The 25643-nt window shown below is 43.9% G+C and overlaps 1 protein-coding gene across 1 annotated transcript in view; it reads right to left on the bottom strand.

Annotated features, from left to right (window-relative positions):
* Positions 1-25643, bottom strand: part of PIEZO2 (piezo type mechanosensitive ion channel component 2) — a 138434-nt gene that overhangs the window by 72779 nt on the left and 40012 nt on the right. Inside the window, exons 12-20 of the mRNA XM_054984822.1 lie at positions 19879-20039; positions 16138-16314; positions 15292-15417; positions 7597-7797; positions 4659-4863; positions 4429-4530; positions 3268-3433; positions 2421-2664; positions 1217-1313 (exon numbers count right to left, since the gene is read on the bottom strand). Of these exons, the coding sequence (XP_054840797.1) occupies positions 1217-1313; positions 2421-2664; positions 3268-3433; positions 4429-4530; positions 4659-4863; positions 7597-7797; positions 15292-15417; positions 16138-16314; positions 19879-20039 (1479 nt within the window). The remainder of the gene's footprint in view (positions 1-1216; positions 1314-2420; positions 2665-3267; positions 3434-4428; positions 4531-4658; positions 4864-7596; positions 7798-15291; positions 15418-16137; positions 16315-19878; positions 20040-25643) is intronic.

Below are 25643 nucleotides of genomic sequence, written 5' to 3'. Positions count from 1 at the left end.
TACAGAGGTGATGGGGTACACCTGTTGGTAACAAGCAATGAAATTTTCTTGGTTGATTTGCAGCAAGGGCTCTGGTTGGCTCTAAGCCACTTGTGGGGTGCTAGGGCTTAAGCACAGGCTTCGCCCTGGCGATGACAGGATACAGTTTGGGAATAGGAAGCAGGCCAGTGAGCACCCTTGGTGCTTCTCCATTGATGGGGAAGAGGGGACTGCCAGGAATGGATGGTACTGCTTGTGACAGCTGCCAAGCTGCAAGGGCAGACTGCCTTGGGGAACCCCATGTGAGAGTCCTTCCCTCACTGCTGTGAGGTTGAGGCTTAGGAGCTTGAAAGGGGGGGATCCAAATTGCTTGGCCGGCCGGGTCTTAGCCATCCACAATGATGGCTCACACCTGGGACTTTGGGGCTCGCCCAGACAGGTCATGGCAGAGGTCCATGGGATGACCATGTGGCTTGACCTGTACCGCTAGTTGGCCCTTTCTGCAGTTATTAGTTGCCGTTATCAGTTGATGTTAATTAATAAAGTGGCCCTTAGATCCAAGCTTGGTGTCTGTCTCTTCATTCTGACTGGGGTGGCAAAATCAGTGGCAACATTCCAGTTGGGGAAAAAAGCGCATGCAGTAGTTATATTTTGTAGATTTATTTGATCAGACAACATGTTGATAGAAATGCAGTACAGGTCTTCAGAAAACTCTAGACAGCAGTGAGTTCTCACTGGAATCTGGGTGGTTCATAATGAAGGGCTGATGAAACCCAACCTGTAGGCTTTGAAACGTGACTCCAGGTTAAAGTCAAGTTGAAGGTCCTTCTGAGTTTCACATTTTGCAAAAACTTTAATAGTTTTGTCACAAAACTTTGTTGCAAGACACAAGTTAGATTATTACAAAATCCATGCACTGATGCACTATGACAGTGTTTTACCAATCTGAGGAAAACTATCCAACATGCAGAAGCAATGCACAGAGTATCATGGGTGAGATACAAACTGTTTTGCATGTGTCCTGTTGTTAAGGATTATAAGTGTTTGAGTAAGAATAATACTTTTAAATGTCATAAATATATCAAAAAGTACAAGTTATTTGTTAACTCAAATATACATAATGCATCTTATATTCTTATAGTAGTAAATTGTAGATGTCACAGATCTCTGGAGAGTCGGCGTGCAAATTCCCTATAAACAGATATGTCTAATAATAAAGGAATTAAAAAGTACTTACGAATTTCATAACCTTTAACTGTACAAGACAGGCTAAATGCTTGGATTACCCAACAACTGTTCTGCATTAATGACTTAACGTAGCCACATGCTCCTATCTAGAAAAAAACAAAAATAAATATTATGCATAATATTTATAACATTATGCATATAAAGACTATAAATATATTATAAGTGAACAATTATTTGCTTTAGTCCACTACTAAGTGCTTTACAAAATGGTCTGAATCCAATTAATTAATTAATTTGTTTTATTTAGTACATTTTAGCCCGTCTTTCCTTCAAGGAGCTCAGGTGGCACATGCAGTTCTCCCCTCCTCCTTTTTATCTTCTTAACCATCTGAAGTGAGTTGTCCCACAAACCAAAAGCTGAACTGTGTGTGTGGAATAGATTTTCCCTAATCACTTCCTGCTGTAGCCTCTTTCACCCCTTAAAAAGATGTTCTTAAGGGTTGGAAAAGCCTTAAGAATGGTAGGTGGCATGGCTCAAGGTAGAAAATGTGCAGTAGTTGACAAATGTAAGTGCGATGACCTTTGAATCCAAACCAATGTAAACTAAATTGAAAAAAGAGAAAAACAGACATGGAAAGAAATTTCCCAACTACTGATCTCTGCTGATAAATAAATGCAGGAACTCAATAAATAATAAACAATAAATGACTGCAACTGTTGTACTACATTTTCTAAACAGTTTTTATAGGTTGAAGGAAAAATCATCAGCTGATCAGCTGCATTAGGTACATTGTGTCTGTAAAAACCAATGAAGAGCTTCTAATCTCTAACTTCACAGTCTTGAAGAAGTTTGTTATTTTCGAAAGGATTTTTCCTTCTTCCAAAAAGAATTATTCAGAGCTCATAAAAAGAATCATCTGATTACAAAGTCAATATGGAGAGTCAACTGACTACGGAGCCAACTAGGGGTGTTACAGATCCCATATATTTGACAGTTTTCCTCCAGATTAATTTCAGAAATCAACTACCTTTAAAAGTTCTTCAGTTATCAGTTTCATAAATCAACTGAAAATAATGTTTCTCTTTGAAGCAGGGAGATTACTGGATGTCTGATACAACACCTATGTATAAAATCATTGTATTTGAATGTGTATATTTCGTCTTATTCTCATAAAAGTTTATCATACATATAAATCTAGTATACAACCGTTACTTATAAAATACTTTTGAATAAAAAAGCCCCAGATACTTACAGACAATATATTTTTCATTGTAATCACAAACACATTGTATGCTATCAGCCAGTCCCAGTAACGAAGAATGCTTCTGATAGGTTTGAGTAACAGATCTCCCCCAAACAGCAGGAAATAGAAACAGGCCACCAAGTAGCCCATACAAAATATACTGATCCGAGTGGTTCCCGTTATAAAGATTATGGTGAGGACAAACCAGAAGAGATAACTGAATGTTATCACTTTACACATATCTAGATAAGAACTGTAATAAAACAAAAGAGGAAAAAACGATGTAAGATCCGTTTTAGTTCAAGTCATAGGTCTTGATATAATAAACGTTCTTGATAACTATTTTGAAACAATATCTGGTAAAGATTTAGCGTATCTTTCACAGAGATAGTGACTAAACACTTGGATGAAATAATATCATATTATGTTAAAGATTTAACCCCTGGCTCATCTTTCTATAGTTAACTCCATGCTTCTCCTTTTTATAATTTATTGTGTTACTGACCAATAGTGGCAATACCATAGAGGATCTATTATAGGAATTAATTACTCACTATTTCTAATTTGTAGCTAAGCAATAACAGAACAAAACTACATTTATACAATTTCCCCAGAGGTATGTATGGTCTAACTTTTCAAGAATGTGATGATTCAGAAATATGGCCACAGGACCGCTTGTCCTACAGATCTCTACCACTGTTTTTTTCCTCTTGTGATTATTATCTACTCTGTATTATTTTCCTTGTTTATTTGTAAAGTTACTAAAATTAAAATGTAAAATAGGTACTGAGAATAAATTAAAGAGATTCTTAGAAAGACGCACGGCCTTTGCATATATACAAGACCAAGCCCTTACCGGCAATGGATAAAGTCAGGGACAGGATTGTGCTGGCTAAAAGATGCTGCTTCAAGGTTCATACAAATCTCTACATTGTCTCCAGCCATGATACGTACAGCAGCCTTGTTCTCATCTTCAAATGTTTGCCTTTGTAATGATGCACATAGCAGCAACATAAAATCATCTGGCAGGACAAAGATGTTAGAGAAGAGTGTCAGCCACTAACTTAGGTTAGCTGTATGAAATACTGTATTTTAGTGGATATAATCTACAGTACACCTGTATTTTACTTTTTGCAATGTACTAGTCACTTCCCACATAAAACAATATAGATTAAGCCACAAAACGATTAATACAAAAATCTTAAAACTAATAAGAGATTAGTCTAAGGAGAACACCATCATGCAAACAAATATTCTGTGCTAGGAGAAGTTATAAATGCCTATATGTCAAAGTATGACAGAAAGGTGGTATACAAGTACTTCCTGTGATATAATTAAATGAGGAAGAATAGTTCTCTATGAAAAACATTTCACAGCTGCAATCCTACAAACAAATACGTTTCATCCCAAGCACTGCAAAATGTTTACCCTAATCGATAGTATCTAAAATAGAACTTCTCTCAAAATCCTTAAGGTATTCCCTTAGACTTTAGGAATTATACATTTTCCCATGATATTTCAATATCTACCACTCATAGCAATTTAAGTTTTACGTTTTCTACCGATTAACATTTTTAAGTATTAGAATCACAGGACTTCCTCACAGTAGAAAAATGAATGAGTTTCCTGAACTCTGTCAACTTATTGAACATCAAAAACAAACAGGGACTTGCGTGGAGTTGCATTACGGAGGGGACCGGCCCACCATTACAAAATGAGATCTCTCACTAAATTGTACCAGAAATGGTGTGCAGTCTTATATGTTTTCTCTGCTCATACAGAGAGTAGAGAGAGGGAAAGAGAATTTTCTTTCCTTTCTTAGATTTGATGGCAATCATTGCAATGGGTTCAAGGGTAACAGTCAACTACGCATACTCAACCAGTTATCTTCTCCAAATTCAGGAACAGGATATGGGTGTTACCTACACATGCCAATATGCTTTAGAACAATTTTTAAAATGCATTATAAAGAGTGATAAGGGTATAAGACTGCATAGGTATGTACTAAAATACTTACAGGCAAGAAAGACTGGATTGGGTTTAATAATAAAATCTGGAAAGTATAACCATTTAATGATATTATTATTGAAGTTGGAATTAGGAATCCTCCATGGATAATCTATGAAAATAAAAGCAAGAAAAATAGTGTTTCATAGCATTTATTTAATCCTTTAATGCCAATTTTCTAGTGTTTAATATAAAAGCAAAATGTAATCACAATCTGTTGAAGACAAGTATTACTCTTACCTTTACAAGAAGCAGGTGGACTGCCAATGCAAATGAAATATTGGAATGTAATAATGCATGCCAGAAAACAGCAGTATTTGGGCCAAATCTCTGCAATGGCTTTTCTTCTACGTCGATATAACACAAGAATTAATGAAAAGCCATGAATCATGGCATAGAAATCCATTCGCTGACCAATAACATTTATTGATAAGAGGAAACAAGTCTGTGACAACAAGAAAAACATATAGAAGTTTACTTAGCTTTCATTCTTGGAAAATCCATAAAACTGCATGAAACATTTTACATGGTAGCATGTAGCAACCTGAGGATCCACAAAGAATCTTAAGCAGGAATAAATTTGGAAATTCCATCCCATCCCATCAAATCTTCTCTGTAAACATTCTCTAAGCTCTCAGGGGCGTGAAGGTTAATTTCCAGTTTCCCCAACAGTCAGCTGCTCTACACATTTTATTCCTTCTGGAGCATTTCCAGTCTTCTTCATGCCATTTTCAAGGGTTTTATCCTAATCTGATTAATTTACAAAGGCATGTTTTCAGCAGAAATCTCTAACTTTGCCTGTGTGGCTTTCATAATCCACATAGGTATCAGCCAGTTTACTGTTAGACATAATGACAAGTGGGGATCTGCGAGGACTTGTGGGGCGCATTTCATTTTCCCGTCCGCTACCATGTCATCTTTCCCTTCATTGCCCTCCCATAGCTTCTTGTCTTTTCCTTCTTCTCTCTTCCCTACATCTTTGTCTGCCCCCCTGACTTCACTTTCCCCCTTCCCCCGCAGCAGTTTCTCTCCCACGGCCTAGTTGTGCGGTGCCAACTGAACCAGATCCAGCTGCTCAGTGGGGAACCTGTCAGGACTTGGGGGTGGGTACTTCAATTTTCCCTGTATCCCTTTCCCCATACTATTTCCTCTTTCCCTCCTCCTGGCAGCCTCCATATGCTCACCTTTCCCTTTGTCCTTCTCCCCTTCAAATCCACTTAACAACCAACTTTTTATCTGTCTCCTATCTTTACCTATCTTTCTTAATTTACTTCAGTTATATACTGCCTTTATTTTCAAAGCAGCTTATGTCATTCTCCTTGCCTCCATATTATCCTCATAACAACTCTGAGAGGTAGATTACGCTGAGTGTGTGCCTGGATCAGCTGGACCTGAGTGAGTCCTGCCAGTCATGTGGTATCAAATTGACCAGTGGTTGCTTCTGGGCCAGACCTCAATGAGTCCTCCCTCAAATGCCAAAACTGCTCTGAAAAGGGCCCTGCCCTCTCCCCTTGCATTTTACTGATAGCAACCAAGTCTGAAATACTGGCTAAACTATTATGGTTGCCTAGCAACATCCATTGACAGCATCTGTTTAAAGCAAAATGTGTTCCTTTTACCATTTTGGGTTTTTTAAAGCATAATGAGTTAAGATTAGAGTTAAGATTTTTCTGCAAACATGAGGCATTTTTCAAGTGCAGGCAGGTATCTCTTGTCTGTTCATGGCTCCAATCTCCGGATTTAAGTATCCATAGATCTGGTTATTCTAAGATATACAAGGCAAGCCGTGTTGCTGACGATTAACTTTTTAGGCACATTCACGGGGATAAAAAGTGAGTAATCAGCAATGTACCTGGTTGCAAGAGCCCAGAGACAGAGTCCGCATCCATGGACTCAGCCAGGGCACAGGGAAAAGACATCTGAGCACGGGCCACCACTGGAGCAGTCAGTGGAGCCACACCGGCTCCTCCCGGGCTTTGATTGCTGGCCCGGGCACAGGGAGGAGACAATCTGACCCAAGCGGCTGCCAGAGCAGACAGTGGGGCCACGCCAAAACTTCCTGGCCCTCAGTTGTAGGCCCAGGCACAGAGAGGAGATGTGCTGGCCTGAGCAGCTACAGGAGCCACCAGCCGTGATGCGCTGGTCCCTAAGCTGCCGGCCTATACAGCACCAGGGATGGCGCAGGCCATCCTGAGGGCGGCAGCAGCTGAAAGAACAGCCAGCCAAGCTGTGCCACCACCCTCTGAGCTGCAGGTGCTGGCCTGAGTGGCAGCAGGAGCTTTGGTATGGAGGGAAGAGCATGCGGCCAAGGCATGAGGTTTTCTAGAGTCCATTGTTTATACAACAGGCTTGGTTGTTAGTATATAAGATATTTCTGTTAGGTTTCTCTCATCCAGTGTCATGCTTTGTTTACTTTTCTATCAAAAATGTCCGCTTTAACATAAAAAGTTTCCTCTTGCTAATGCAACCAGAAAAGTCATAAAGTAATTGTCAGAGGTCCAGAGACGATATGCTAGACATGGTTTGTTATGATACATCTGAGCAATCCAACTGACAACTCAGGAAACAAAAGTAAGAAAATTGCTGCTACCTTGAGGCTCACATGGAAGTAATGTTCTCCATGCAAACTATAGTAAAATTATTTCACATGTAAGAAACTTAACCTATCATTAGAGAGACAGTGTGATGTAGTGCTGTAGTCTTGGACTCTGCCATGGAAGTTTGCTTGGTAATCTTGGGACAGTAACACAGTTTTAGCCTAACCTATAGGGCTGTTGTGAGGATAAAATGGAGAAGAATTATATGAGTTGCCTTTGGGTCCCCACTGGGGAAGAAAGGAAGGGTATAAATAAAGTAAAAAAATAAGTAAATAAACTATGGCAGGGATAAGTCTACATGCACAGACTTGGAGCCCTGTATTTGAGCTTTCTTTAAAGGAGCCAAGAGAAAAATGGCATATTTCATAAACTAAATTTTTAAAAACCAGAAAAACTGCAAATTAGATTAGAAGTGTTAGGGGAAAAATCTAGAAGAAATTTTTAAAAGGAAGAACAAAATGAACAGAGCAAAAGTGATAACATTGTGATAACATTGCACTTTGTAAGTAAAGAAATAGCTGTCCATAAATTCAAGATGGAGTCATCAAAGGAATTACTAATCACAATGCCACTGATGTTACCTCTAAACCAAATTTGTAGAAGAAATAGTTTACGAAGTACTTAAGACAGTTAACTATTCCATCATCCAAATGTAATCTAGTAATATCATGAAAAATTGTTTTGGTTTCAGGTGCAGTGAGATTATTTCTACATCGATAGTATTCTTGATGTCGGTAGATGGTAACTTCAAATGCCAGGATTGCAAGCATCAGCAGATTATTCTGTAAGAGAAATTAAATCAAATAAACTACAAAGAATTATTGAACTCTTCCAAAATCAAGCATGTTACAATTGAAAATATACTGCTTAATATCCTAAGTCTACTGTACTTTATGATAAAATGAATTTACATTTCTCATCATGACACATTGTAAATTAAGCATAAGGAAAAAGTCTTCAAACTTCAAATTTAATGAACCTTGTCCATTAATTTTATTGATATTTTCTCAACATTGAACAAAGGCACTAGGGAGATGTTAAAATGTTACAAGGAATGCTTGCATATTGCCCACCGTTTGCATTTAAAAGCACCTTCTATTTCCATTGGATTATCTTTTTCTTTCTTTTATTTATTTTGTTCAATTTATATTCCGCTCTCCCCACAAGTGGGCTTAGAGTAGATAACAGACAGTAACAAATACAATAAAAACAGATAGCATACATTAGATTTAAAACATATTAGTCAGTGTAGTAAGGTTTAAAACTGACAGTCGTGCCCATATTACATATCACTAAGCATTAAGACATATCCGGGGGGCAGGGTGGCCAGCTACTAGATGACAATGTTTGCATTATGCCAATAGAAATAAAGGCAGCTTACTGTGAGGGCTGTTTGAGGGTTTTGTTTTTAGCCTTGGAGCATATAAAAAAGCCTTTCCCTGACCATGCGCAGAATGAATTTCCCTCTAGAACATGCGCAACCAACCTAACCATAACAGGAAGAACAGCTTTCCGTGCCCCAGCATGCAGCTGCATATATGTTTGAAAACTGGCCCGAAGAACCATGATCGTGGCTGCTATTACTTCTCTCTCACTACCTACCCACTGCCAAGCACTCACTGTAATGTACTATTGCAGGGAACTGGGGTTGTGTTCTAGAGTTGCATAGCGTTGGTGGAACTGAGCCCCATGTAAAAGGAGTCTGGTTTTTGAACATGTTGCAGAATCTTCTGCAAGGTTCAGAGGTTCTAGGCAGGTGTACAGAGCCTTGTGGAATAGTTGATGTAAAAAAAGATTTCTTGAAGGCATAAAGTTTTGACTATTGCTGCTCTATAGTTGCACAGAATGAAATGCAGTGTGTTTTTCATCTCCACAATCAATATTTGGGTTTATTTGACAATTTTCTTTTCAGTCAGATTTATCACTTCAGATTTCAGTGAGGGTAACAGAAGTATTCTCTTTGTTTAAGTAATGTGTCAGAGAGATTTAGTTGTTCGTGAGTGCTGGGGATGGAAAGATTAAATGCAAGATTAAAAGACTCATGGACAGTTTCATGATTAAATTGCTAAAAAAGCAACATATTTTAAGATAAGTTCTTCTGACTATTTTTTTTACAAGAAAAAGAGACAGAGGTGCTCCTGAGGAATAATCAACTGATGTGCAAAAACACCAACAGCTTTTAAAACTCAGCTAAACACACCATGTTAAAAAGTAACAATGTCAATAAAGATTTTCTCCACTGCAATGGCTATTGTGTGATGCACTGCGGCAGAAGAAATGAGGCTTGTAAGAACTAGAACTTCATAGATTGCTACCATTGCTCACTTCATCATGAAGACTAATCTACATGCTACAGAATTCATGTATGTTGTGCTCTATGAGGACACAAAGGAATGATTCAGTTTAAATATTTCTCCAAAATGTTTACATACCTATAATGCACAAGTACAACTGTTGCTTTGCATGAGACATGCACATAATTTTGTACTTGGGCAGCCCAATCCAAAGGGCTAACCTTGCAGTGGCACCCATGTGCTGGTGTAATGGCAGTGCTGCTTGTTCGCTCTCATGGACATTGGCAAGAGAGGTACTCTCGCACCCGAGCCCAGGAAGATGCAGCGCAGGCAATGCTGAGAGTGCCCACCCCACATTCCCCTAATAACTCTGCCAGCACCTGCCAATGGCTGCGCCAGCTCCCTGACAGTTATGAGAGGGACAAGGAACAGTGCAACCAATGGGCAGGCTGTGATCCTCAAGGACCACTAGCACTGCCTCTCTCACCAGGGAGCAGGCAACTGGGGACTACATGGCCCCGCAAGCGTGGCACCCACACCAAGGTGGCTGGGCCAGGGCAGCTGCCTGGTTGAGCAGCAGGCAGGGTGCATGGTGGGGTCATGGTAGCTACCTCTTCAGAGGGGTAGGCACTGGTGTAGTGGCCCTGCCTCTGCCCATGAGATTGGCCAATGGCCATGTCCCTCCTCAAGGGACAGAGTGGGAGGCATGGCCCAGTGTTGGGCCAGGCCAGCAAGGCGCCTCCATGACAGGACACATCCCAGTAGCCCCAGCAATGCTGGCAGGACTTGCCCATCGGAGGGGCGGCTGCAGTTGTCAGGGGTGTGACTCCCAGGAAAGGCCTCCTGGACCTACAGCCCATGAGCTGGGGCCCCTGCCTGGACCCAGTCCAGGCAAGGTGTCTTGCTGTGGGTTGTACTCACTCTCCAGGGCTGGAGGCTCCACCCCCAGGGTATTTCATGGGGCAGTCCCCTGGGGCAATGATGGGGGACATCTGCAGATAAGAAAGCACACAAGGAGACTATGGGTGTGCAATGCAAACTTTACTCATCTGCAAAAAGCATACAGGTTGCAGAGACGGTTGTTGACTGGGTATAGAACTAGAGACTTCTGCAAACTGACCTGGGCCTGAGATCCACTCCAATGTGGTGCCTGGCGGTGGGCAGCCAGGCCTGACAGCCCATTTCATTTCATTTTCATGTATTTGATTTTTTGTCTGCTCTCCCCACGGTGGGCTTAGAGCAGAGTAACACCAGGTTAAGACACATTAAAACATACGCAAAACACATACAATTATACAATGATAAAATTCAGTTCATACAATAAAACTCAAGATGGTGGTCCCCAAAATATGCCTTGCCCCATTAACACTCAAGGGGCACTCAAGAGGTGGAGAGAGCAGCCAGTCTGATGGAAAGCTCAAAGGGGGTCACAATATTCCCCTGGACAGGAGGTTAGCAGGGAGGCACCCTACACCCCAGCCTCAACCATATGCCTGGCGGAACAACTCTGCCTTGTATTGTCGAAGGCTTTCATGGCTGGAGAACGATGGTTGTTGTGGGTTTTCTGGGCTGTATTGCCGTGGTCTTGGCATTGTAGTTCCTAATGTTTCGCCAGCAGCTGTGGCTGGCATCTTCAGAGGTGTAGCACCAAAAGACAGAGATCTCTCAGTGTCACAGTGTGGAAAAGATGTTGGCAGGTCATTTATATCTACTCAGGAGGGGTGGGGTTGAGCTGAGTCATCCTGTAAGAGTTTCCCAGGGTGTGGAATGCTAATGGCGGGAGGCTTCACTGTATCCTGAGGAGGTTCTTTTGCATATGGATTGGTGCTTGATGTGCTAATCTTCTCTGCAGGGCTATTGTCGGGTACAGAGTGTTTTGTTAGCCTGGTGTTTTTCAGAACTGGAAACCATGCTCTGTTCATTCTTAAGGTTTCTTCTTTCCTGTTGAAGTTTTGCTTATGCTTGTGAATTTCAATGGCTTCTCTGTGTAGTCTGACAAAGTAGTTGGAAGTGTTGTCCAGTATTTTGGTGTCCTGGAATAAGATACTGTGCCCTGTTTGAGTTAGGCTATGTTCAGCCACTGCTGATTTTTCAGGTTGTCCAAGTCTGCAGTGTCTTTCGTGTTCTTTTATTCTTGTCTGGATGCTACGCTTTGTGGTCCCGATGTGAACTTGTCCACAGCTGCAGGGTATACCGTATACCCTGGGTGTCGGCCCTGTCTCTTGACCCTCGTGACACGTCTTTCATCCTCCCCATCTACCTTCAACCTCTCCTGTGCCTCATGTCCCTGTACGCTGCGGATCAACACCTTGCTCCCCTCCGGTGTTGCCCCACCCCGTCAGAGGATGTGGAGTCTGCCTTTGGCATGGAGACCTCCTGGTTCACTGCCTCCAGGGACCAGCTGAGGCCAAGAATTTGAAGGACAGCCATTCCTGCCAATGCGGCCTAGCACATCGGGGTCGTGGCTCTTAGTTGCACAAGCACTTCTGTAGAGATTGCCAAGGTACAGTCTCCTGCTGGAGAGGAAGTGGGTGAGAGCGCCTGCTCATAGGGCAGACACCCTCTCCTCCGTTATGTACCAAAAGGCCCAACAGTGGCTGGTGGCCAAGACAACCCTGCTTGTGGTGAGAGTGACGTCGGCAAGCTCCACCACTAGATGGTAGAGGAGTGCCTTCTCAGCTTTGGTCCAGTTGGGATGCCACTGGCCTCCACTCCCGCTGTTGCTCTCCATGGACATTGGTCCCCACCACAGGAATGCTGGGATGGGCCGCAGAGCATGAGAAAGCCCTGAGAGCAAGATACTCTCCCACTCTGTCTGGCATATCACAACATGGACATGGAAAGTCAGGGTGGCACTGGTGGGCCCTAGTCCACAGGCAGGGGGGAGGTGGTAAGATCCATGATCTAGGCTGGGAGGGGGTGGGTCCCTGGGTCCCTTTGGCCACAACCAACCATTTCCTTTCTCTGTAGCCCCCCTCTTTGAAGGCCTTGACTGGTGCCTACTCCTGCTGGCCCATGTCCAGGGGGTCCGCCTCATCTACCTCCTGCCAGCACTGTACAGCAGAGCAGCACAGAGCAGCACAGGTGCTGGAGGAGCCACCATGCTTGGTAGTACTGTGAGCTCATCAATTCCATCCTGTTCTCAGATGACACATGCCTGGACTTCTTCAGCTTGGACAGGGCAGCCATTCAGGCCCTCAGTGAGAAACTTGCCCCAGCGCTCCTGGGGCAGGCCTCGGCCCCCAGGGCAATTTAGGTCCTGCAGAGGGTACTGCTCTCTCTCCACTTCCTGGTGACCGGATCCTTCCAGAGCATAGTGGTGGAAGTCCTGGAGGTCTCTCACTCCTTGGTGAGCCACTGCCTCTAGAGCTTCCTAGATGCATTGATGGGGGTGCCTCCAGGAGCATGTGTGCTTCCTCACAGAGGAGGCTGAGCTGCACCACATCCGGGCTAGGGTTTGCATCCATGGCAGGGTTTCCAAATGTGGTAGATTGTGATGGACTTCATGCATGTCACTCTCTGTGTCCCATGGGAAGAGCCCCAGGTCTACTGGAATTGCCACTGCTTCTACAGCATCAACGTCCAGGCGACCTGATACCAACAGGGCCTCTTCACTGACCTGGTGGCCAAATGCCCTGGGAATATTCATGATACCCAGATCTTCATGACATCTGGCCTGAACTGACTCCTTGTGGTATGGCTTGAGGGCAAGGGGTAGCTGCTGGGTAGATGGGCCGTGTATGGGAGGGCTGGTGGAGATTGCCTCATGTGTGGCAAGGTACCTGGAGGCAATGAAGGAAAGCACACAAGAGTCATTCAAGAGGTTCAAGTAGCCTTTATTGGGGGGGGGGCTTAATAAGGTGGAGCCCTCAGCAGCACCATGTGGTCATCTCGTGTTGGCTTGTGGTCCACCAATGGGCATCTCTGTACAGCCAAGGGGAGGAGTGCCTGGGGATGGTGGTGATGCGGTCCCACCTCCCTGGAGGTCCTGGATGATGGGCCCCATTCACAGCTGGATTTACTTTCACAGGAGCAATGAACTGCCGCCTGGGGCATCACCAGCCTCTGTACTTAGAGGGGTGGCCAGGGTAGTCTTGGGGGGGACCAGGTGGTGAATCCTCTGCTAACAGTGGTATCTTCACCCCCACCCTCCTCTTTCTTGGCCTCCCATAGGACTATGAGCAGGATGGACTGGTAGGCAGGACTCGCAGGGCTGTCTGGATGGGCCTTTCACTGGGGCACAAGCTTCTGTGTGGTGAGTGGAGCCTAGTTGGGACACACCCCTGGGCGATATGCTGTGGCGATCTGTACCCTTGGAGAAGGGGCCCACAACAGAGGGTTGCACCACTGGCGGACAACCCTGCTGCCCTTCCCAGCCTGCTCAACACTTGACGCCTGTGATCCCCAGAACCTGCAGTCTCTGCACCAGGCCACCCTTGTGGTTTGCCGAGGAATCCTGCACAGGTGCTGTGCACCCTCTTACGGCTAGTATTCTAAGTCCCTATAGCAGGTAGGGTGTCTGGCTGTGCCCCCACTTATCTGGGGCTATGGCTGAGCCAGCTGGACGTTATGTAGAATGTGCAGGGGGCTGATTGGCTTCTAGGGAGGGGGCTTGGCTGCTGCGGGGGAACATGCAGATTGGTCCCTGCAGTGGTCAGCATCTTGTGTTCCACTGAGCCACCTAAGTGGGGCTGGCCATTGGAGGGAGGGCGAGTGTGTTGTTTCCGTTACATGGGTGCCTATGGGCTATGCCACCGCTTTTCACGGCGTAACTCTCTGCCACTGCAAGGGGCATTCCCAGGCCTGGAACAGCTTAGAAAGCCAACTGCCTTGCACCCTGTCCCCCAGAACCGCCCCCCCCCGGGTGCCTGCCTGGGGACTTGTGCCACATTTATGCCCATGCCTGGTTGCTGTGGCTGGGCACCAACAAGAGGCTGAGGTGGAGTGGTGCTGCAGCTGGACGCCAATGTATGTCTGGGATAAGATAGAGTAACCCTTAGTCAGCTCCCTGAGCGCTTTCAGCCCACCCACCCACCCCCGGATGGGGCTGTTAATACATAATATACTGATTAATTCTTCATTGAAGTTTCATGTTGTTCAGTTTCTACCATAAATGTTGCCTGTTTGGTGGAAGGGGGCAGAATGTTCACACAAAACCTGCCTTCTGCTCTTTGTACAATTTCTTGCATCTGTTTGCAGCCATCTCCTGCTTCTTGGGACACAATTTATATAATTTAAGACTTTTTTTCATTGCATGATCTCTGCCAATCACTGATCATTTAACTTGCTGACATCCTATTTGAGTATGTGATTATCTCAGTGAGGGAAATCAGCCTGACCCCAATTCTGAGTGAAGGCAATGGGGAAGGAAAGACAGGATACATCTGCATTGTAAAGCAACAAATTCTTCTTTTCTTGCACTGTTGATTTCATTGTCTTGGCATGGCAAGATTTCCATCCAATCCATCTCTAGTTACAGTATGATGAATTGGAGCAGAATGTGGATGCACAGCCAAATGCAGATGCCATCCATCTGCACTACATTATTTTTAATGGGATGAAGCTTGAAATGTGTATCTGCAAGTGCATTTCCATCCACATTCTGCCGCTACCAATCTACTATATGCAACAGGGTTAATATGATGCACTATCAGCCAGTTTGCCCTAAGCCAGTCCCACTTGGCAAATGGTTTTTTATCTTTTCACAACTGATGAAGGAAGAAGACTATAAATAATGTATAAATAAATAAAATTTGGCAGGAGCTTAAAGTGTTTGCAAATGGTGCCCCCTGTTTCTGTTCAGCATTACTCATTATCATATATATAATAATAATAATTCTTCCATATTTTCATATTTTTGTATATTAGAAGCACAATTAGATTAGCATAGCAGCTAAACAAGTGCTATTTATAGGACATTCAACTGTAAAAACAAACGGTTACGAACATCAAAATGAAGGAGTGGAAGAAAATAGTAATTACCCTCAAGTATACAAGCAAAGAATCATGAGACTTCCTTAGCCCAACCCATCCAGATGGATCAATGGGGCCTTCGTAGAGAAGCGAGCCATTCAGAACTTTTCTGAGTTCCTCAGTTATGTTTTCAGGCTAAAATGATAAAAAATATGAATTTTAATTGGATCTCTTAAGGAAGAATGTTAATTGAAGAGAGGCAGGATTAGATTAGCAGAGCAGCTAAACAACCCTGGGACATTCAAAGGGAATAATCATTAAGAAGAGCCTTTATACAGAATTTTTAAACGCACTTGCTAGTTTCTCTTCATAAATAAATGTGATTAAAGGTTCCAGTATATATATCATATATATAGGTTCCGGCATATCATGGCATAGCCAACATCAGTACTCTGCTTGTGATGATTTACGTACATAATTGCCATTGTTCATAATACACTGAGCCCCAAAACTCAGCATTATTCCTAAAATATAGGAACCCCATGGTAGATATTGGCAAAATGAAAGGAATTTGGAAAAAAATGAACATGTTTAGAATACAGAAAATAAATTTAAGAAAAGAATACTATGGGCACATTTCCCCAAAAGGTAAAATGATGGTTCCTGACTTTATTAAAAATAATTACTATAATGGCCAGTCTGTAGTGTCTATTTGAATGTCTCATCCTCAATTCTAATTGAACAAGTCCAAGCCTGGTCCATTTTTCCAGGCTCATCTTCCTAGAATCCTCCATTCATTAGCTTCTTGCACGGCATTTTATCTACTGAGTGCCTGCTTTAGGATTCCTAAAAACCTCCAGTTGCAGAATCACTTATACAAAGTAATTCATAATCCAGTTAATCATTATACCTTACCATTGTGCAGTTTGAAGTAAATTTTTCAGGATTAATAGTTGTCAACTGATACAACATTTTGCAGACAATAATCACACAGGTCCAAACAGTGCAGACACTGGAGGCCAATGGGCGGAACTGGGAATAGGGCAAAGCAAAAGCCCAGGCGATCAAAAAAATGTAGTTTAGTAGAGAAACCTTTAAACACAAAAAAGGGGGGGTGGGAACAGATATCTGTTAACTTCTTTGGGAGCTTGTATTATGCTACCTCATATTCAACCATTTTCCTTACACTTAAAATAAATGAAAGAATTGTAACATATTCTGTGAATCATGACATAAGTTTTAATATATTTTTTTTAAATGAACTTGTTTACAATACAGACCTCTGTACACAGATTCAACAGTGCATAATAGCTGCGAGGGAAACAAACAGCAAAATTAATCCTATAGACATATCTCATATAAGACATCCACTAGTGCCCCACAGTAAAATTATAGTTATTATGCAACATATTTAAAATACATAGGATGAAATTGTCATCTTACTAACTTGGATCCCATCTACATTTCTGCAGGCACAAGATTTTTTCCCCAGTTCCTCCTTCTGATCCCTCACTAAGCTGTTCTTGGGAATACTCCAGGAGCATTCTGAGGAAGGACCTTTTGGGCTGCCACAGGAAAGGGAAATGAGTGAAAATCACTCCCCCTTGTGCTCACAGAAATTCTGAGTGGGATCTAAGCCACTGTATTTGCAAGGTGTAGAGGTATACATGAACTTGGGAGTGGGAAATCTGCTTTTGCACTAAATACAGGAAATGTCCTGTATCTGAAGCAGGAAAGGGCCTTCCCAGCTTCAGCTAGCCCAGAGGGGTTCCCCCCCACGGGCCAACTGAAGTTTAAATGGCCCTTCCCGGTTTTAGGTGGCCCACATCAGGTGAAGACTGGCATTCAGTTTCTGACTGAATGCCTTGCTTCTTCACCCAATAAGATCGCATTGGGTGAAGCTTTGAAACTGAATGCCTCACTGTTGTAATTCACCCGATGCGATCAGATGAAGAACCCCTGCCGTTCCATTTGCCCACTGCAGAAGGGGCCAGGGGATTCCCTGGCTGCTCCTGCAGTGGGTGAACGGAGCGCCTGGCAGCAGGGCTGCCGGCTTCAGCCTAGCCCCGCTGCTTCTCTTCGCCCGCTGCGTAAGGGAACAGGGGATTCTTTGACCCCTTCTGCAGTGGGTGAATGGAGCACCTGGCGGCAGGACTGCAGACTTAAGCCTAGCCCCGCTGCTTCCCTTTGCCCGCTGAGGAGGTGGCCAGGGGATTCTTTGACCCCTTCTGCAGCGGGTGAATGGAGCACCTGGCGGCAGGACTGCAGACTTAAGCCTAGCCCCGCTGCTTCCCTTTGCCCGCTGAGGAAGGGGCCAGGGGATTCCCTGGCTGCTCTCGCAGCAGGCGAATGAAGCACCCATTGGTGGGGCTGCAGACTTAAGCCTAGCCCTGCCACTTATAGAATCATAGAATCATAGAGTTGGAAGGGGCCATACAGACCATCTAGTCCAACCCCCTGCCCAGTGCAGAATCAGCCTAAAGCATCTCTGACAAATATTCATCCAGCCTCTTGAAAACTGCCAGTGAGGGGGAGCTCACCATCTCCCTAGGCAGCTGATTCCACTTTTGAACTACTCTGACCGTGAAAAAGTTTTTCCTAATATCCAGCTGGTACCTTTGTGCATGTAATTTAAGCCCATTGCTTCGGGTCTTACCCTCTGCTGCCAACTGGAACAGCTCCTTGCCCTCCTCCAAATGACAGCCTTTCAAATATTTAAAGAGAGCAATCATGTCCCCCCTCAACCTCCTCTTCTCCAAACTAAACATTCCCAAGGCCCTCAGCCTTTCCTCGTAGGGCTCAGTCTCCAGACCCCTGATCATTCTTGTCGCTCTCCTCTGCACCCTCTCGATTTTGTCCACATCCTTTTTGAAGTGAGGCCTCCAGAACTGCACACAATACTCCAGGTGTGGCCTGACCAAGGCAGTATAGAGAGGGGCTATGACCTCCTGCGATTTCGACGCTATGGCCCCTTTGATACAACCCAAGATTGAATTAGCCTTTTTTGCCACCGCATCACACTGACTGCTCATATTTAGTTTACAGTCCACTCTTACCTCAAGATCCCTTTCACATATACTACTGCCCAGAAGTGTATCCCCCATCCAGCATTTGTGCTTCCCATTTTTGTGGCCCAGATGTAATACTGTGCACTTGTCTTTGTTGAATTGCATCCTATTCACAGCTGCCCACTTCTCCAGAGTATTCAGGTCTTGTTGAATTTTAATTCTATCTTCTTGGGTGTTTGCTACCGCTCCCAATTTGGTATCATCAGCAAATTTAATGAGCAGCCCTTCCACTCCTTCATCCAGATCATTGATAAAAATATTGAAAAGTACCGGGCCCAAAACTGAGCCCTGCGGCACCCACTGGACACGTCCCTCCAATCTGATGAAACGCCGTTGACCACCACTCTTTAAGTGCGGTCCTCCAACCAGTTCCCTATCCACCAAACTGTCCTATAGTCCACTCCACAGTCTTCCAGTTTGCTCATCAGAATGTCATGGGGGACCTTATCAAAAGCTTTACTGAAATCCAGATAAATCACGTCAACAGAGTTCCCCCGATCCAGCAAGCTGGTCACTCGATCAAAGAAGGAAACCAGGTTGGTCTGGCAAGATCTGTTAGGAACAAAACCATGCTGACTTCCCCGGATCACTGAGCAGTCCTTCAGATGCTTACAGATTGATCCCTTTAAAATCTGTTCTAATATCTTCCCAGCTACAGAAGTCAGATTGACCGGCCTCTAGTTTCCCGGGTCATCCTTCTTCCCTTTCTTAAAGGGAAGTTTCCCGGGTCATCCTTCTTCCCTTCGCCTGCTGTGGAAGGGGCCAGGGGATTCCCCGGACCCTCCCACAGTGGGCCAAGTGGCGGGAGGTAGGTTTAAACCTACACTTTTCTAGCTGCTTGCAAGCGGCTCCCCCTCCCTTCAGGTCAAATAAGTGGCGGGGTTGGAAGTTTAAATGTCTTTTCTGCATACTCCGAATCTTTATGGAGCATACCGAAGCCAGTCAGTAAGCAATTTCTGAAGCGGTTTGCTGCTTCGAAAAATGCTTATTTCTGACTTTTTTTCCTGCAGTGGAAATTCTGAAGCAAGAAAACTGAATATTTTTTTCTTGCACACCCCTAGCTGTGACTGATCCAAGATCACCCAGCTGGCTTCAAGTGGAGGAGTGGGGAATCAAACCCGCTTCTCCAGATTAGAGTCCTACTGCTCTTAACCATTATACCAATCTGACTCTCTTAACCTACCTCACAGGGTTGTTGTGGGGATAAAATGGAGAAGAGGAGAATGATATAAGCCATCTTGGGTCTCCACAGAGAAAAAGTAAATAAATGAATAAAATAAATAAATAAATACATTTCATATTCTGAAATGCAAAATTCATATTTTAAGCTCTAAAAGAATGGTCAGGTTTTTCATTTTCAAATTAAAATCTCATATGTTGTTTTTTCAAAGTGCACATTATTTAATTCTATATGTCAATACTGACACCTTTATTTAAAAGAATACATGGAAAAGTTTGGACCCAAACTGACCACAGAATTCCTCAGATGTATTTAGTAAAGTGTTCTGATCACTTGGCCTAAGCTTTAGATATTTTACAGCAAAACCGAGAATGAAAGAACAGTTTGGGATATCCATTATATACTTGCCTCTTTTATTGTGACCCAGATAATGTATGATGAAACAATTTTGATAATGTGTAGCTCCAAAAGCCACCACACAAAGACTTGCAGTTTATGAAAGTATTCCAGGAATTTCAAGAAAAGCACTGTGAGACGGTCAATCACCAAATGCCACTTGTTCTTTAAATCTGCAAAAACAAGCCAATGTAGATGGTGAAATATTTCTGCTGCTTTTAAGAACATGGCTACACATCTTCATGTTGAAACAGAAATTAAGCTGAAACAATTTGCAAATCCCAGAAGTTTCATTTGTTAATTATATTACAGCTTTTATGGACAACATCCAGCAAATGAACATTAAATGTAACAGTCAGCTCCACCATATCTTCCACAAACTTTTAAAAATCAATATAAAATCACCAATTTAATTTCTTAGTCTTCATTAATCACTAACAAAATGCCTACAATCATTACACAGTGTGATGGTGGTTAGAGGGGGCTTGTACCTTGCAAGAATCACTCAAAGCATCGTGCATGTCTGTGAGCAGACATGTAAGAAGACATAACAAGCATGAAAGATGGGCCCCTACCTCAATACAGCCTATCTGGCACCCTGGATTCACACCACAGCAATACCGAGATTAGACTACTGTAATGGAATCTACATAGGTCTTCCCTCTAAATCAGCTTGAAGATTTCAGTTAGTGCAGAATGCTGCAGCCTGACTATTATCAAGAACTAGGCAAATCATGCATATAGACTCCCATTCTGCTGTCACTCCATTGGCTTCCCATCAGTTACCAAGCTCAATTCAATGTTTGGGATCTCACATACAAAGCCCTTCATGGCTTTGATTCCTCAAATCTACAGGAACACCTCTCTTCCTATGCCATGCTACTGTCAGCAGCAGCGCCAGGGTTTTCAGCACTTGCAGCCGGCTGGTGGGCCGTGCGCCCGTGCGCACACGCACCGGCCTGCGTGATGACATCACATGTGACGTTATCACAGGCGTGTGCGCATCACTGGCCCGATTGCTGCGGCAGGCAGCTGGGACGGTGTGCGGGTGGCCTCCCAGCTCTCCCGCTCGGTTGCCCTGCGCCGCTGCAGATGCCTGCCCGCGGCTGTTGCAGCTGGCCGGGGGCGTGTGCTGGCGGTGGCAGTGGTGTGGGAGGGCTAGGAGGCTGTAGCTCCGTGGAGCATGCTCCCACCGCCCGCTCCTCCTCCGGCGCTCCCTCTGGCACCCCACGCCCTGAGGCCACTGCCTACCTGGCCTCAATGGGCGTGCCGGACCTGGCCACTGTTAACACAAATAGTAAGTCTCCTTAATTGGTTGGGAGAATTATCATTAAGGAGGCGTGAGGGGGTAACTTGGAGTCTCCACCATTGTTTAGTGGGATTATTCCCATAGAAAACTCTAAAATGGATCAGGCAGATGTTCAACAGGAAAGGGTTTTTTTAATTAAAGAGAAATAAAAGGGCAAATGTACAGATGTACAGAAATCATATACATCATACATACAAGGCTAACTAAGAAAATCAGAGGGGAAAATGGGAGAAAGCAGTTTCAGGGAGGGTGATAGTTACCAGTCTCGAAGAGCAGAGGAGTCTGTGGAGGCAGCAAAATGACAAGCATTTCATGAAGAAGCCCAAACGGATTTGGAAGAGTGTGGATAGATCCAGAACACATACATAGCACGCGGCTGGAGAGCTCAGTTATAAGGTAAAATGCTCTCTGGAATAAGCTGATGTATTTGCCCCCCAAACAATGGCTTAATGTCTTGTTCGGAGGTTGTCACAACAGAGAATCTCCCGTGTGGTATTATGTCTTCACAATTGTTTTAATAAAGGATATATTAATTGAGTACTGTTTCACAAATTTGTTTATACAGAGTAAGGGATGTAATGAACAATTTGTATATTCTTTTGTTTCTCACGTAGTTGGTTCTGTGAACCTATGATTATAGGTCCTTTTGATCTGTGACATTCACAGTGTCTGGAATTACCCTTATACTGTACCTGTATTGTACCTGTATGCAAGGCAAATCGAGTTCTATATGAGAAATAGTGTCATAAGATGCCAAAAGCAATTGCACTTTAATAACATCTATGATAGCACTTTGAGCACGGGACACTTTAATGAATTGTTTTTAGAACGCATAAGATGCCTGTATAATTGAGGTCTAGGGAGGTTGCAATATATGGTGTAGTATATGGTTGTGTCAAGAGAAACAAAAGAATATACGAATTGTTCATTACATCCCTTACTCTGTATAAACAAATTTGTGAAACAGTACTCAATTAATATATCCTTTATTAAAACAATTGTGAAGACATAATACCACACGGGAGATTCTCTGTTGTGACAATTACATTACCGTGTTGCTCTATTTTGTTGTTCGGAGGTTGGACAATAAGTTGGGAGAGGTTAGATTGTTCCTGTCTGAGGTATAGGTATAAAAGTGTTTGATGACTGGGTGGGAAGTTACCAGATTTTGCTGAATAGCTGTGATTAGGTGCAGGGAAGTGAGATTGGGCATTGACAAAATAAGTCAGGAGTTTTCTGGGAGCCTCATTGTTCTAAGTTATGTGTCCGGAGTGTGGAGGGGCATCAGCCAATCAGTTGTTCTGACTTATTCTCTGGTACTTTTCCAGGATCCTGCGGGCTGGCATCCACTCTGGGCCATGCAGTGCCTTGAACTTATGATATATGAGGAAGGCAGAGATCTTGAAGAATATTGTACTCCCCACTTTTGATGGAGTTTGTCTGAACCTTGCAGATGCAGTTAAGATCCAGTGCTACTAACAGAACAACAAGTTAAGGCAGCTGTGAAAAACACCTTTTACAACCTCACTGTAGCCTGGAAGATAGCTTCTTACCTCGTCATGGCCGACCTGGCCACCTGGATCCAAGCTAATATCAAGACTTGACTATTGTAATGCACTATACATAGGTCTCCCATTCAGATTAACTAAGAGACTCCAATTGGTGCAAAATGCTGCAGTGCAACTGCTATCAGGAGCAAGCAGGAGCATTAACATCACCGCCATTCTGCAGTCACTCCATTGGCTACCGATCAGCTACTGTGCTCAGTTCAAGGTATTGGTTATCACATACAAAGCTCTTCATGGCCTTGGCCTGGCCTATGGGACCGCCTCGCTTCCTATGTTCTTCCACGGCAGCATCGCTCATCTGAACAGGGTCTCGTACAGGTGCCACCCTGCACATGGGCGAAATCAAATGTAGCCCCTCCACAGGCTTTCTCTATGGTGGCTCCTACCCTGTGGAATGGCCTGTCTGAGGTGGTCCGGAGAGCCTCCACTCTCCTAGCTTTCCACAAACGATGCAAAACTGAATTATTCAAGGCTTTTGTACTGTTGGGAGGGGCTCTCAGATGCTCCACTAATTAGTTAAGGACCATAGACTTTACCACTATTTATTTATTTATTTATAGACCGCCTTTCTCATGGAGACTCAAGGCAAATTATGTTGCCTTACCTACTACTTGTTGTCTTAAATATGAGCTCCTATGAGCTACTTGTGCTTCACGTGGACTAATGTCAGCCCTAGAATTGCTTATGTTCTGTTTCAATATTTCTTCAACTCTGTATGGATTCTTACTAATGCCATGTCTTTGTAAATTGTGTTTATTTACCCTATGGCATTGTTTATGGAGATGTCCTTGAAACTGTACTAATCTCAGACTGTGTAATCTGCCTTGCGTCTCAGTGAGAAAACCAGAGTATAAATGACATCAATAATTAAATAAAATAAGGGCTGTTTATGATATTCCATCAATTTGGGCTGAAATCTAGAAGCCCCTCCCACTGAGTCCAAGATTGCATCTGTGGAGCTGAAGAGAGGTGCTGGTGGTTGGCTGCAGATGATAGGGCACTGGCAAGCAGTGGTTTTTGGAGACGGGAGCAATAACTTTGAAATGGGGAGCAAGTGGGGTCTGCTAGCTGGCAGAACTAGGTTTGGGTGCCTGAAGTTTAGGATGGGGCTGAATGAGTTAGCTATGAGGCGTTCACAGCCAGGGGTATGAGGTTGGACGAAAGAAGTCTTCAGAGAAGCAGCAGAAATAGCCAAGCCATCAGGTTTCTCCAAGAACAAAAGGACAGCAGCAGCTCCACTTAGCCGACGTGCCCCAAAAATGTAAGACAAAAAGGAAAAGATTTTCCAAAAGAACGTACGTGGATTAAGATACTTCACTGCAAAAGCTATTCAAAAAGTTGGTTGCAGACATGGCTCACCATGACTGCTTGGGTGATGGAAAAGTTGAGGACCCCCAGAAAAAGTGGGTTTCCTTATCCAGGGGAGGGATCAGGCCTTCAGAACCAAGAGTGGCAGTATGGCTAGACCCTCTAGTGAGAACTCCATATCTATATAGATATGGATATCCTCAGTAAAAACCTTGATTCCCCCCCCCCCCCCATGGAAACAAAAGGTGGTTCTGGTCCTTTTCAGAGGAGATGAATATACGAATATGGTTCTGAAAACCTATCTCATTTAGTTCTGGATAACTCCTCTCTACCTTGGAGGGGCTCCTTTATTGAATCCTGAGAGGCTCTCACTCTCCCCAAAATAAAAGTTAAAGAATAGAAAAATCAAAAGGGAAAAAATACCCCCAAACTGGGAAGCAGCCAGGTTGGTAGCCTAGGGTGGCCCAAGCATGCCAGATCACTTAGGGGCTCCAACTGGGCGATCTGGCATTTCACCGAGCAAGTGAGAATAAGCAAAAAAAAAAAAAAAAAAAGCTAAAGGTACCTGGAAGGCAATGATTATAATTATCGGGTACAACAAGATATTAAGCATTCTGGTGGTGTGTTCAGAACACCCAAATAGAGACTCCCACCAGGAGTGGTGGCTTGAGGAAACAATGTCAGCAGAAAGGCTAGCAATCCGGTTGCCGTTGTGCGAGATGGTTAGAATCGCTTGATCCCTGGTGGCTTTTACTTTTTGGAGTTCCCCTTGAAGGGCAGTATGTGTAAGGAGGTCATGGTCTTAGAACTATGTCTAAGAATACAGGGGATATGGTGCGATAGAGAACAGAAGGAAAATTTATTTTCTGGCGGGTCCAGACAGAGACAGTGAATTAGAAGTCACAGCCACTGACAGAAGTCAGATTGCAAAAATATCTATTTATCATGGGAACCATGGGTTGGATCTTGTTTGACTTAAGGAGGACTGTGCAACAAGGGGTTCTAATACATGCAGAGTCTTTTCCTATGTAAACAGTGGCTGATTTTTCCTCTTTTTTTTGTATGGAATAGTTTTATTTAGATGACCTCCACGAAAAGCAAACTGCTAGAGATCAGAATGCAATGCATAATCTGACAGTACAAGGAATGCAGAACATGGACCAAGTTCTGGTCCAGCTATCTTAATGGTCCCATGGTGCTGCTGTGATCCACACATTTAATGGTCATCTTCATAGCCAGTTGGGAAAGGGTTTGTATGAGGATTATGGAAGAGGCTATGGTTCCCATCACTCCAAGGGAAGGGCTTGGTCCGGAGGCGGAGGTGTGGATAGGGAATGAACTCTGGCCTTTCATGTTCATGTTGAGCCTTCAGGTAGCAGTTCAGCATGCAGACAGCAACTCCAGGAAGAGCAACCACAAAGGTCAGGATCTTCCATGTACGGGCGCCCCCCGCCGCCTCATGGCCCCCTGCTGCAGCCGAGAGCAGCCGCCTCAGACCTGTTCGGGGAGCCTTGGCTACAAGCCACCGAGAGGCTTTGCCGAGTGCCCCCACCAGACTCTGATTTTTCCTCTTGAACATCATCATATGAGCA

The sequence above is a fragment of the Eublepharis macularius genome, chromosome 7 (assembly GCF_028583425.1).
Source record: "Eublepharis macularius isolate TG4126 chromosome 7, MPM_Emac_v1.0, whole genome shotgun sequence".
In the NCBI taxonomy this organism is placed as follows: Eukaryota; Metazoa; Chordata; class Lepidosauria; order Squamata; family Eublepharidae; genus Eublepharis; species Eublepharis macularius.
Note: the sequence above shows the minus strand (reverse complement) of the source record. Positions and strands in the feature narration are given on the sequence as shown.